At 61.0% G+C, this 13,428-nt stretch overlaps 2 protein-coding genes across 2 annotated transcripts; both read left to right on the top strand.

Moving 5' to 3' along the window:
• Positions 1–160: 160 nt before the first annotated feature.
• ACA1_174710 (myosin head (motor domain) domain containing protein) lies at positions 161–10,498 on the top strand (the record flags this gene model as incomplete). Its single annotated transcript, XM_004356656.1, is given in 35 exon segments — positions 161–190; positions 404–568; positions 655–771; positions 875–979; positions 1,098–1,370; positions 1,494–1,703; positions 1,801–2,078; positions 2,154–2,252; positions 2,365–2,466; positions 2,582–2,982; positions 3,121–3,264; positions 3,353–3,483; positions 3,576–3,862; positions 3,976–4,051; positions 4,143–4,240; positions 4,338–4,474; positions 4,584–4,605; positions 4,616–4,716; positions 4,821–4,894; positions 5,024–5,078; positions 5,199–6,493; positions 6,580–7,201; positions 7,318–7,459; positions 7,545–7,637; positions 7,772–7,838; positions 7,939–8,042; positions 8,131–8,237; positions 8,319–8,423; positions 8,543–8,606; positions 8,725–8,867; positions 9,007–9,119; positions 9,205–9,408; positions 9,490–9,608; positions 9,689–9,920; positions 10,034–10,498. 35 exon segments carry the CDS (start codon positions 161–163, stop codon positions 10,496–10,498), a joined length of 6,780 nt encoding a protein of 2,259 aa, XP_004356709.1.
• Positions 10,499–10,604: 106 nt separating this feature from the next.
• On the top strand, positions 10,605–13,121 carry ACA1_174720 (uncharacterized protein; the record flags this gene model as incomplete). Its single annotated transcript, XM_004356657.1, has 8 exons — positions 10,605–10,704; positions 10,788–10,907; positions 11,014–11,071; positions 11,181–11,418; positions 11,534–11,714; positions 11,855–11,998; positions 12,119–12,233; positions 12,452–13,121. 8 exons carry the CDS (start codon positions 10,605–10,607, stop codon positions 13,119–13,121), a joined length of 1,626 nt encoding a protein of 541 aa, XP_004356710.1.
• Positions 13,122–13,428: the final 307 nt, after the last annotated feature.

Raw genomic sequence — 13,428 nt, forward strand, 5'->3', positions numbered from 1 at the left:
CCCCTCTTCATCTTGCAGCTGGCACTGCAGATTGAACAATCGGCTGGCATCGGTTATTTATTTTATTTATATTTATTTATTTGTTGCTGGGGTGAGACTGGCTGCATCTTCTTCCGCCTGGTTGCCCCGCAGCACCTCGAGGTTGAACTGATCATCCAAGATGTCCTTTCTAACTGCGAAGCTCGATCAGGTGCCCCTCCTTCCTTAAATTTGCCCTCTTTTCCCCTTCGATCTCTGCGTGTCGCCACATGTGGCTGAATTGATTTGTTCATTTTCTTTTTAATTCATCTTCAACTTCTTAAGTGTTGCATGCAATCCTCCATGCGGCAACTTCTCATTCTCTCTTCTGATTTTTCTCGTGCCGTGTTTTCATCAATCAACTCACACGCACCGCACACCACAGGGCACGCAAGTATGGGTGCCCAGCGGCGAGCGCGGGAGCACCGACTGGGTGTTTGCCGAGGTGGTGGACGACGTCGAGGAGGGCGCCAAGGAGGCCCTGGTGGCCCTCGAGGACGACACCGGCCGCGTCATCACCGCCCAGGACCCCGACACCGGCGAGTATAAAGTACGCACCCTCTCCTGCGTGTGCGGTGTGTGCGGTGTGTGCGGTGTCGTGTGCGATTCTTTCTTACGGTCTACACTCGATTGCAGCCCAAAACGGCCAAGTACGCGAGGGACGCGGTCTACATCCGCAACCCAGACATTCAAGACGGAGTGGACGACCTCACTGCGCTCTCCTACATGCACGACCCCGCCATCCTCCACGCGGTACGCACGCGCGACTGGCCGCGGTAATTCTTTCTTTTCGACCCCCACCGACTAAGTGTGCATGTTGTGTGCGTGTCGTGTTGTTGGTCGTGTCGTGTTCTAGCTGTACTTGCGCTATCGGGTGGACATGATCTATTCGTACTCGGGGCCGATTCTGATCGCCGTCAACCCCTACAAGGAGATCACCGGCCTCTACACCAAGCGCATGGTAAACCACACACACACACACACACACACACACACACACACACACACACACACACACACACACACAATGGAGGCACGCGCGCGTGGTCGCTGATGAAACGTTCGTTTCGAACGAACAGATGGACGCCTACGTGGGCCACCACTTGGGCAAGCTGTCGCCGCACGTGTTCGCCATCGCCGAGGAGGCCTTCCGCCACATGTCCATCGACGGTACCAACCAGTCGATCCTCGTCTCCGGCGAATCGGGCGCCGGCAAGACCGAAACGACCAAGTACATCCTCCGCTACCTGGCCGCCATGGCCTCCGGCGCGTCGGGCGGCTCGTCGAGCAAGGAGGGCCAGCGCAGCAGCCTCCTCGCCCAGAAGGTCCTCGAGTCCACTCCCCTGCTCGAGGTACCACCGCACCCCCCTCTCCCCGTCCACGATGCGCAGTGTATTGACTGTGTGTCGTGTCGTGTCGTGTCGTGTCGTTGCGTGTGTTGCGTGTGTTGCGTGTGTCGTGTCGTGTGATGTAAGGCGTTTGGTAATGCGCGCACGCGGTTCAACAACAACTCGAGCCGGTTCGGTAAGTTCATCGAGATCTGGTTCGGCAAGTATGGGAACAGCATCACGGGGTCGGCCCTGCGCACCTACCTGCTCGAGAAGTCCCGCATCGTGAAGCCCGCCCTGGGCGAGCGCAACTTCCACATCTTCTACCAGCTCCTCGACGGCCTCCACCCCGAAATCGTACGTCTGCCACGCCCACCGCCACCCTAATCGTATGGCATATTAACGTGTGTGTGTGTGTGTGTCGTGTGTGTGTGTGTGTGTGTGTCATGCGTAGAAACAACGATTGATGCTGAGGGAGGCGGGCGACTACTACTACCTGGCCCAGTCGGAGTGCCTCCACATCGAGGGCGTGAGCGACGCGGCCCACCTCCAGCAGACGGTCAACGCCATGAACATCATGGGCCTCACGCCCGACGAGCAGATGGACATGTTTGCCGTCATCGCCGCCGTGCTGCACCTGGGCAACGTGCGCTTCTACGAGGGCCGCGGCGAGGCTGCCCAGCTCGAGCCCGAGGAGTCCGACGCCGACGAGGCCTGGGGCAAGGAGAAGCGGTGCGTACGCTGGCTCGCCGCGTTGTCGTCTACTCGGCGCACTGGCTCATCGTGAATGGAATTTGGGGCATGCAGGGGACAAGAACTCGCGCATAGCCCGAATGCTTCGCTCAACCGCGCGTGTTGGCTGCTGGGCTGCGAGCCCGGGGAGGTCGCCAAGTCGTTCCTTCAACGGTACGTCTGCTTCGCCTGAGTGCAATTATTTTATATTTAATTTAATATATATATATTTATTGAACAATTTTTTGATTTTGGTATTTAATAAAAAATTTGGTGGTTGTTGCAGGCAAATCACGGTGGCCGGTGGTGAGCAGCTGATCACGCCGCTCAACAAGGAGAAGGCCGAGAACAGTCGCGACTCCCTCGCCATGCTCCTCTACAGCAAACTGTTCGACTGGTATGCCATCGACACTCTACTCACATTCCACAAACACAACGCACACGCCGCCACACGCCACACGCCCGCACGACGGCACACGCATGACTGACTTGGCACGCGCCAGGCTGGTGTCGAAGATCAACGATTCGCTGCGCGAGGAGGCCCAGGCTCAGGCGCAGCCGCAGCAGCCGGCCATCGCCCCTGCGCAGGCCGCCGCCTCGCACGGCGCGTCGTCGTTCTTCAAGAACGTGGCGAGCGCCGTCACCTCGTCGTTCGTCGCTCCGCCTGCCACGGGCGGCGGCGCACCGTCATCGTTCCTGGCGTCGGCGGGCTCGGGCTCGGCATCGCTTGCGACGGGCTCGGGCTCGTCGGCCGGCGCGCGACCGCCGAACCCGCAAGCGCACGCCTTCATCGGCATTCTGGACATCTACGGCTTCGAGTGCTTCGACGTCAACGGCTTCCCCCAGTTCTGCATCAACTACGCCAACGAGCGTCTGCAGCAGCACTTCAACACTCACATCTTCAGTACGTGTTTGTCACCACACACGTAGAACCACACACACACACACACACACACACACACACACACACACACACACACACACACACACAATCGCACATGCACACATGAATGCGCGTGCTGACGTAGCGAAATTTCGACAGAGCACGAGCAGCAGGAGTACATCAAGGAGAAGATCGACTGGTCGTGGGTGACCTTCCAAGACAACCAGGGCTGCATCGACCTGCTCGAGAACAAGCCCCTCTGCATCCTCGCCCTCCTCGACGAGGAGTGCCGCTTCCCCAACGGTGCGGTGCCATACAGCTGCATTCCTTGCATTTCATTTTCAATTCATGCTAAACATTCCATCCATTCCTCTCTGGTGCTGGCCTGCAGGCTCGGACGAGAGCTTCGCCGCCAAGGTGCGGAAGACGCACGACAAGGACGAATTCTTCGCCCTGCCCCGCTTCAGCACCAGCGCCTTCTCCATCAAGCACTACGCCGGCATGGTCGACTACGAAGCGCGGGTATGTGCGAGTGTGTCGTGCGGTTGCGTGTGCGGTGCTGCGTGTCGTGTTGTGCAATAATAATAATAATCGCGCGAGTGTGCCACACGCAGACGGGCTTCCTGGACAAGAACAAGGACTTCTCGGTGCCGGCCCACCCGGTGCTGCTGCAAAAGGCGGCCAACCGGTTCATCAAATACCTCTTCTCCGCCGCCAACAAGAGCTCGTCGGGCGCGGCGGCCGCCGGCAGTAGTGGCGGTGGTGGCGACAGCAGGCGAGGCAGCTCCATCAGCGGCCGACCGGGTGCGGGTGGCGGCGGCGGCGGAGCGTCGTCGTTCCAGTTCATGGGCGTCGCCACCCAGTTCAAGACCTCCCTCAAGCACCTCATGGAGACCATCGGGTTCGATCTCCGCGCCCCAACTAAATATTTCTTTGTCGTCAATAACACTCATCACACGACATAACACACACACACACACGACACATGCAACACGACACGACACGCACACACAGAGCGACACAGCCGCATTTCGTGAGGTGCATCAAGCCCAACTACGAGCAGATGCCCAACCTGTTCGACAAGCCGAGAGTACTGCCTCCACTCTACATTATGTCCGGGCCTATATATTCTATGTACATTTGCTGATTAACATTTTGCATTTTTTCCCCCTCTATTTTAGGTGCTGCACCAGCTGCGGTGCGGAGGCGTGATGGAGGCCGTGCGCATCGCCTCGGCCGGCTATCCCTCCCGCACCCCCTACAAGAACTTCTACGCCAGGTACCCCTCCCCACACAATGCCTCTGGTGTCGTGTCACGTCTTGTTTGTCAGCTGACGCGCGACACACGCACACGACCACACACACACACACGGCAGGTACCAGATATTGAAGAAGCACGAGCAGGGCGAGGACTCGAGGTCGTCGTGCCACTCTCTGTTCCAGGCCCTCGGCATCCAAAAGATCGAAGGCCAGTTCGGCGAGACCAAGATCTTCCTCAAGGCCGGCATGGCACGTCTTCCCCCGCCGCACACACGCGCGCAACACACGACACACACGACACACACACACGACACGACACACGCGTCGGCTAACGAGTGGGGTGCGTGGTTGTGTTTCATCAGATCGCGCATTTGGAGAAGCTGCGTACGGACAGGCTGAACTGGGCGGCGGCGGTGTTCCAGAAGAACTGGAAGCGCATCATCGCCGAGCGGCGCTTCCGCGCCATGCGCACTGCCGCGGTCAAGATCCAGACCCGTACGTGCCGACATTCTTTTCATTCCGCATATTTTTTATGTTAATTTCTACACCGTACGTACGTATCTGATTCTTTACATTTATTTATTATTTTGCGTGGCCAGGCGTGCGTCAGTTCCTGGCCAAGAAGGAGCTCCTCAGGCGCAAGCGTCTGCGTGCCGCTCTGCTCGCCCAAAAGGTGCCCGCCCGCCCGCTTTCATTGTTTTCATAGAGAGAAAGAGAGAGAGAGAGAGAGAGTGGTCATGATGTTAACACAAAACACAAACACAAACATGAAACGAAAACAAAACAGATTTTCCGCATGCAGCGGGTCAGAAGAGAGTACAGGAAGACGCGCGCCGCTGCTCTTACCTTCCAACGCGGTACTGTCATCATCATCTCTCGAATGCTTACTCCTCTCTGGGGCTTTGCTCACACTCACAGTTCACCACCGCACACGCACCACCGCACGCACGACACACGACACACACACACACACACAGTGTTCCGCGGGGTGATGACGGAGAAGGTGCTGCAGGAGAAGAAGCAGGCGGCGGCTTTGGTCATCCAGGCCCGGTGCCGCGCCTACCTGGCCGCCAAGCGCCGGGCCGAGGCCGAGCGCCAGCGTCGCGAGGAGGAGGAGCGCCGGCGCCGCGAAGAAGAGGAGCGCCTGCGTCGCGAGGAGGAAGAGCGCCAGCGCGCCGAGGAGGCCGAGCGCCTGCGTCGCGAAGAGGAGGAGCGCCTGCGGCTCGAAGAAGAGGAGCGCCAGCGCCGCGCGGAGGAGGAGCGCCGGAAGAAGGAGAAGCGGAAGAAGAAGCGCGAGGAGCTCGAGCGCAAGCTGAAGGAGGAGGAGGACCGGCGGCGCGCTGAGGCCGAGAAGCTGCGCGAGGAGATGGAGCGCGTGGTGCGCGAGGAGGAGGCCAAGCGGCGCGAGGAAGAGGAGGAGCGGCGCCGGCGCGAGGCGGAGGAGGCCGAGCGGCGTGAGACGCGCAAGCGGCAGAAGGCGGCCGAGCGCGAGGAGGCCGAGCGGCAGGCCAAGGCCGAGGAAGAGGAGCGCCGGCGGGCCGAAGAGGCGGAGCGCGCGCGGCAGGCCGAGGAGGCGGCGCGGCTCAAGGAGGCCAAGCGGGCACGCAAGGCCGAGGAGGAGGAGCGCCGGCGGGCCGAGGAGGAGGAGGAGCGCGAGCGGCAGGCGGCCAAGAAGCAGAAGCGGCGCGAGCGCAAGGCGCTGGAGCGGGCCGAGCGCGAGCGCCTGGCGGCCGAGATCCAGACCATGCGCGAGCTGGAGCGCGAGCGGGTGGCGCGGGAAGACGAGGCCCAGAAGCAGGAGGTGGAGAAGGACGAGGAGAAGCGGCGGCGGCGCGAGGAGAAGCGGCTGCGGGAGGAGCGCGAGCAGGAGCTGCTGCGGCTCGAGCGCGAGCGGGCCGAGACGGAGCGCCGGCGGCTCGAGGAGGAGCTCAAGGAGCTCAAGCGCAAGGAGAAAGAACGAATCGAGCGCGAGAAAGAGCGAAAGCGACAGGAGAGCGAACGCGACGAGGAGAAGCGCCGTCGGAAGGAGGAGGAGCGGCTGCGCAAGGAGAAGGACAAGGAGGAGAAGCGCAAGCGGCTCGAGAAGGAGGAGGCCGAGAAGAAGCGCATTCAGGACGAGCTCAAGGAGATGAAGCGCCGCGACAAGGAGCGCCGGCGGCTCGAGGAGGAGCGCAGCAAGATCCAGGGCACCAAGGAGGAGGAGGAGCGCCGCCGACGCGACGACGAGCGCCGCATGGAGCTCGAGCACCAGCTCGCCGAACGCACCGACGAGGTACGCGTGTGTGTGTGTGTGTCGTGTGTGTCGTGTGTTTCGTGTGTGTCGTGTGTGTCGTGTGCGCTGACATTATAGTTTGGTAGTTGCAAACGCTGGTGGCGCACAACGAGGAAGTGATGGAGGAGCTGGGCGTGCTGCGCGAGGAGCTGGCCGAGGAGGAGAAGAAGAACGAAGAGCTGCGTGACGAGAAGGTGCGGCTGCGCCAGGAGCGGGCCGAGGCCGAAGCCGAGTGGCAGCGCCGCTGGGCCGAGGCCGACGCCCAGCACCAGGCCGAGCGCGCGGAGCTCGAGGCCGCGCTGGCCCAGCACCGGGCCGAGCTCGACGACCTACGCGCGGCGCTGGCCCGCGAGCAGGCCGAGCGCGAGCGCGACGCGGCGGCGCACGAGGCCGACCGCCGCGCGTGGGCCGAGGCCAGCGAGGGCTTCGAGGCCTTCAAGCACGGCATGGAGGAGCAGCTGTCGGGCCTGCGCGACGACCTCGAACATGCACAGCGCGCGCACGAAAGCGAGATCGAGCAGAAAACGCGCGCGTTCGAGGACCAGCTCGCGGCGGTCGACCAGAAGAGGCGGAAGAGGAAGCAGCGGGCCAAGGAGGCCGAGGAGGCGCTCGAGGCCCGCGTCAAGCAGCTCGAGGCCGAGCTCGCGGCCAGCAAGGAGGAAAACGAAGAGCTCTCCAAGGACCTCGAAAACATCGAAGAAGAAGAGGGTACGACACTATGCTACTCGCGTTGTGGGATTGGTCGATTTTTTATTGTCGACGTGATGTCTGATTTCTGGTTGGTGGGTTGGTTGGGGTCATCGACTACGTGTGCACATGTGCAGAGCGTCGCCTGAAGGGGACGATCCAGGGTCGCGAGGCGGTCACGGGCGAGGAGGTCGAGGCGGAGATGCTGGCCACCGTCATGATGGGCAGCGCCGAAGAGGGCCGCAAGCGTCTCATCGGCCTCGTCTTCGCCGAAGAAAAGTACGCTCACGCCCACGACGTGTCGTATACACTGTGTGTCGTTGGAGTCGCGAGAGCTCAATGTTGTTGGCGGTGCGCTACGCAGGGGTTTCGTGATGGGCGTGCCTGCGCCGGGCCTGGTGGTGTTCCGCTACCTCCGCACCTGGGGCGAACTCTCCCTGTCCTTCCTCTCCGCCCGGTACCTTCCCTTTCTTCCTCGAATTCCCCACATTCCCACATTTTTGTCATTACTCACGCGGCTCCCACCGCACACCACCACACACGCACACGCACACACGCACACGCACGCACACGCACACACACGACAAACAGGCAAGAGAGTGTGCTCATGCCCTACACGATCTCGGTGATCCGCGCTCTCACCCAGAGCTACTTCCAGGTTCGCTGCCCTAACTGTAATAATAATAATAACAACAGTTGGGCGCATGTCTCACACATCGTTACGCGTGTCTCGTGCCACGACACACGCACACTACTAGGACAACCAAGAGCTGGCGTTCCTGCTGTCCAACGTGTGCGTCATGCTGCACCTCATCCGCAAGGAGCTCCAGGGCATCTCCACCCCCTCTAAGCGCCTCAAGCGGTACCGTGCCGCCCAGCCCTCTAATATATATGTCGACGCTGCCGCCGCCGCCGCTGACGTCACGCTCACCACTTGATTGATTGGTCAGCGCGGAGACGCGACGTTCGCTGCGGCGCGGTCCGGGCGGAGCCTCCTCCCTGCTGGCCATGATGGCCTCCTACAACTCTGAAGAGCAGCGCAACCTGCTCGACATCGGTACGAACGCACCACGCGCGCACAACCGCACACGCACACAACCGCACACGCACAACCTGACTCTGCTCGCGCTGCGCGCAGGACGGATCGACCTGGCGGGCAACAATCTGAGCATGCTCATGCAGCGCGAGGAGGAGAACGACGCCCAACTCAGCGCCAGCGGCGGCAGCGGCGACCCCACCAACGGTACGTACCTCTGATGTCGCATGCGTGCCGTGGTGTGTGCGGTGGTGGATGTGTGCGTTCGTTTCCGTGTTTTGCTGAACGTATGCCATCTTCATTGCTCGCCCCCGCGGTCTATGTAGGATCCGCGCCGGCCATCGTCTCGCCTGTGCTCTGGTTCGAGAAGCAGATGAAGGACCTCCTCAAGTACGCCCCCCTCCAGCACGCACCGCACACGCACGCACCGCACGCCGCACACGCACGCACCGCACGCACCGCACAGGCAATGAAATAATGATTGTTTCCCTCTCCCCCCAAATGGCAGGTTGATCTACACGCAGCTGGCGTTCAACATCCGCACGCGTCTGCGCAACGTGGTGGAGAAGGCCATTCTCGACAAGCGCAACCTCTCCTCGGGCTCGTCCGGCATCGGCGGCACCAACAGCCCCGGACCCCACCGCAAGAAGAGTACTGGCTTCCCGTCGTGTCGTGTCGTGTCGTGTCGTGTCGTGTCGTGTCGTGTCGTGTCGTGTCGTGTCGTGTCGTGTCGTGTCGTGTCGTGTCGTGTCGTGTCGTGTCGTGTGTGCGGAGCGATGATGGCTAACAGTTGGGGTGGTCGCAGCCGAGCGCACGGTGGCGCTGGAGACAGTGATCGGCATCATGGACGAATTCCTCACCCTCTTCCAATCCAACTTTGTCCACTTGGAGGCACGTCTCTTCGTGCGGTGCGTGCGGTGCGTGTGTGCGGCGGTGACTAACGTGTGTGCGCACACGCGTGTGGGCGTGTATGTGTCAATGTCAACAGGTGTCGAAGCAGTTCTTCCAGCAGTCGTTCCGATTCATCGACAGCGTGCTGTTCAACGTGCTGCTGCTCCGCAAGGATCTGTGCACGTCGCGCCGCGCCTCCGAGATCCACTCCAACATCAGCCGCCTCGAGGGCTGGCTCGCCGAAACGGCCGGCGACGAGTGGGTGGGACCCCTCAACAACCACCTCCACTACATGCGCCAGGTACGCGCACACGCAGCGCCGCACACGCACACACACGACACGGGACTGACGGTTGATGGTGGCGGCGGCGGTCATGTGTAGGGTTTGGGCCTGCTGCTGATGGACGACGCCAAGCGAAGGCGTGTGTGCGGCGACGCCGAATTCCGCCACAAGATGTGTCCCGACCTCAACGTCTTCCAAATCCGTCAGCTCCTCTCCATGTACGAACCCCACCGCACACGCACGACCGCACACGCACACGTCTCACCGCACACACGCACATGCCTCACCGCACACGTAGGTACACGCCCGAGCCGGGTCACGAGAAGGTGCCGCTGCAGCTGCTGGGCGAGCTGCTGGCGTCGGGCAAGGACGAGTACCAGGGCAAGGAGGGCGAGAGCGGCGAGCCGCAGGACCTGATCATCGACACCTCCTACCTGCCGCCCCTCCGCATCAAGGACCTCCACTACATCGAACTCAGCGACGTCGCCTCCTTCCCCTTCCCCTCCTCCATCAAGGAGAACCTCCAAGAGGTGCGTGTGCGGTTGTGCGTGTGCGGTTGTGCGTGTGCGGTTATGCGTGTGCGGTTATGCGTGTGCGGTAACTAAACACATCACACACACATACACACACACACGGCACGCAGGCAAACGAGGAGATGAAGCGGGTGAAGCAGGCCGAGTCGCGGGAGGCGGGCATGCCGAACGCGCTAGCCAGCGCCAAGTCGCAGTCGCGGTCCAAGTCGAGCCGCACCCTGCCCCACAACCCGCCCGCGGGCGGCACCAACCGCCTCGAGCAGCAGCGCAGCGAGCGACTCCTCACCGGCGCCGGCAGCCGCGTCTCGCCCAACGGCAGGGAGCGCACCGACTCAGACTCGTCGCCGTCGTCGGGTTCGGCCATCGGCGGCGGTGCCACGCGCGTGTCGCCTCGCGAGGGCAGCGGCGGCGGTGGTGTTGGTATTCTGCCGCCGGCGGCGGACTACGGCGAACAGCGGTCGGCCCAGCAGCTGGCCTGGTGGCGTGGCACCGCGCCGCCGCGCGAACGTAGCGCCAGCGCCGCGCCCAAGCCCAAGCGCAGCGGCGGTGCCGAACCGCCCCCGAGGCGTGGCTAGAGCCCAACACGGTTGGGAAATAGGGCAACAACATTAAAAATATTCATTTTATTCGTGAAATATTTAGAGGAAAGCTTTCATTCTACGCCGGAAGCTCAGAGAGAAGATGAAAGCGGCGGAGAGGATGGTGCGGGTCGTCTCGCGAGAACAGGCCCGGCTCTACATGGTGGGCCATCTCAAGCTCAAGTCGAACGTTTTCTCGAGCGGTTCACCTCCGTGCTCCCCATTTCTCGAGATTTTTGTCAATTGCTCATTATTGATTGATTTGATTGATTCAAAATCACACCAGGCGGCGAAGGTGTGGAAGAGATCTTGAAGGACCTCAGGTGCATCCAGGTGGACAGCTTGGATCCGATGGGCCTCTCGCACGAACTCGTGGTCATGGCTCGAACCGATGGCGTGGACCGAGGTACCTCCTCTTCTTCCCTCTTCTCCACCCCACCTACGATCACTTAGCTGCTGCCATAGGCTTATATTATTTGTTTTATGATAATTGCTGACCAATCGTGGCGCAGGCACAATGTTCCGCCACCTGCCCGACGGCTCCTACTTTGAACACTGGGCCAAGGAGCGGTACGCAGCGATCCCACACCAACACACGCACACGCCTACGACTCACACATCGTACGACCGCACACGCACACGCACACGCACGACACACTCGCACCGCACACGCACGCAGGTGCATTCTTCCGGCGTCGGCGTTTCCGTACTACCACAACAATGCGCAGAAGAAGCACATGACCCACTGGTGGTACCGCCGCGGGCAGGAGGCCCAGCTCGCCAAGCTCTTGGTGGCCAACATCACCGAGTCGAGCTCCGACGACAGCGACGCGGCAGCTGCGGCCACCGCCGACGAGAAGCGGCTGCGGCGGGCCATGAAGAAGGTGGTCAAGGAGGTCAAGGAGAAGGGACCCCAGGTCCGCCCGGGCCTCCTCACCCCCATCAACAATGAGAGGCACGTGACCAATTCCAAGCATTCCACACACCGCACACACCACCGCACACACCACCGCACACACGCACTAAACGAAGAAGGACAATGGCAGGTCGACGACGGGGCTGGCGCTGGAGGTGCTGTGGGGCGAGTGCCGGGTGGTGATCACGCGGGCCAAGGGGCGCGACTCGAAGGTCAAGCTCTACTCGACCCCCGACGCCATCTTCGCGCCCGAGGTGGTGGCCCAACTCGGCCAGCCCCTGGCCGACGACGAGTTCGGTACGCGTGTCCGCCCAACCAATCGGCGAGCAGTACATAGAAAAACAGCCAATCGCCGTGTAGCAGCAACAACAACAGCAATTGAGGTGTGTTGGTTGTGGTTGGGCAGCTTAATGATGGTCGGTTGGTGGTGGTTGCAGCGCGGTGGGCCGTGTTGGACCGAGTGGAGGCGGCGGGGCTCCTGCCACGTACCTCCGGGCCGCACTGGTCGGTCTTCGAGAAGTTCCGCAAGGCGCCCATCATCGACACCCTCCTGGATGCCGGCGACATCGAAGAAGTGCAGAGTACGTTCTTCTTTCTGTTCCCCCTCCCTCCCTCCTCCCTCTTCGTTCTTGTCGTCTCTCACATTCGTTCTTTCTGCTTTCGTTCTTTTTCGCTGTTCGCTTTTCGCTTTTTTGGTCCAGTCGAGGGCTCGCGCACGGTCTACCTGGCGCCCAAGGGCTGGACGGACCGCCAGTTCCCCGACTTTGACGACCGCATGCGCATCATCGCACCCCTCGACCCGCTCGTCTGGCACCGGTACTCCCAACCAACCGCCGAATAAAAATTAACCAACCGACCAATCAATCGGACTGCCAGGCCGCTCGTGCAGCACGTGTTTGGATTCGAGTACGTGTGGGAGGTCTACAAGAAGGAGGCCACACGCACCTGGGGCTGGTACGTCAACTCGCCCCCCCCCCCGCCACCGCTGGTCTCGCTCACCGCAGCGCTGGTGGGCCGGGCTGGGGGCCGGGCAGGTACGTGTGTCCGCTGCTGTACAAGGGGCGCTTCGTGGGCCGGCTCGAGGGCAAGGTGGAGGGCGACGACCTCGTCATTAAGAACGTGTGGAAGGAGGAGCCGCCCAAGAAGAAGCTGAAGAAGAAGACGAAGAACACGAAGACGAAGACGAAGAAGAAGACTATGAAGGTCGATGGTGAAGAGGGGGAGGAGAAAGAGGAAGAGTTCAACGAGGAGGCGTTTCGGGCGATGTTGAAGAGGCACGCCGAGGCGTGTGGGGCGTCGCGGGTGGTGGTCAACGGCCGGAAGATGACCGATGGCGTGCCCCTGGTCTACTCGTCCCTGGGCAGCAGCAGCGGCAGCAAGTCAACGACAGCACAGAAGACGAAGAAGAAGAAGAAAGCTGTGACGCCCACGAAGAGGAAGAGGGCAGGCAAGGCCAAGCTGGATGAGGACGAAGAAGAAGAGGAGGAGGCTTCATTTGATGATGAAGAAGATGAAGAAGATGAAGAAGATGAAGAAGATGGTGAAGTGGAGGTGAAGTGCCAAAAGCGAAGTGGAGGAGAAAGGCGAAGGAGCACCAGGACGAGGACGACTGCCGTGAAGAGAAAGAAGCTGGCGGCGGTGGAAGATGAGGAGGAAGAGGAGGAATCAGGCAGTGATGCAAATGATCCATCCTGGGGCCAATAAGCATGCTGCTTGCAATTTATTATCGTCCTCCACTCCGCCCTCTGGTCGCACACCTTCCACCGAAGCAAAAGACCAGAAATGACGTGTCAATGGAATTTCGCGCGCATTGCTCGTGTAAATCCCAGTCCAGGTTTGTTCCAGGGTTTGGTTATATCTGCCCCGAAACACAGTGACGTCACTGCAACCTGCAACCATCACTTTAAATGAAGTCCAGTTCTTCAATGGAGGGCATACAGACCGAAACGAACAACGACGACGAAACAACATCACAGCCATGCTAGAAAAGCAGGTGAAGGAGAAGGAGAAG

Source organism: Acanthamoeba castellanii, assembly GCF_000313135.1.
Source record: "Acanthamoeba castellanii str. Neff unplaced genomic scaffold scf7180000084741, whole genome shotgun sequence".
In the NCBI taxonomy this organism is placed as follows: Eukaryota; Discosea; order Longamoebia; family Acanthamoebidae; genus Acanthamoeba; species Acanthamoeba castellanii.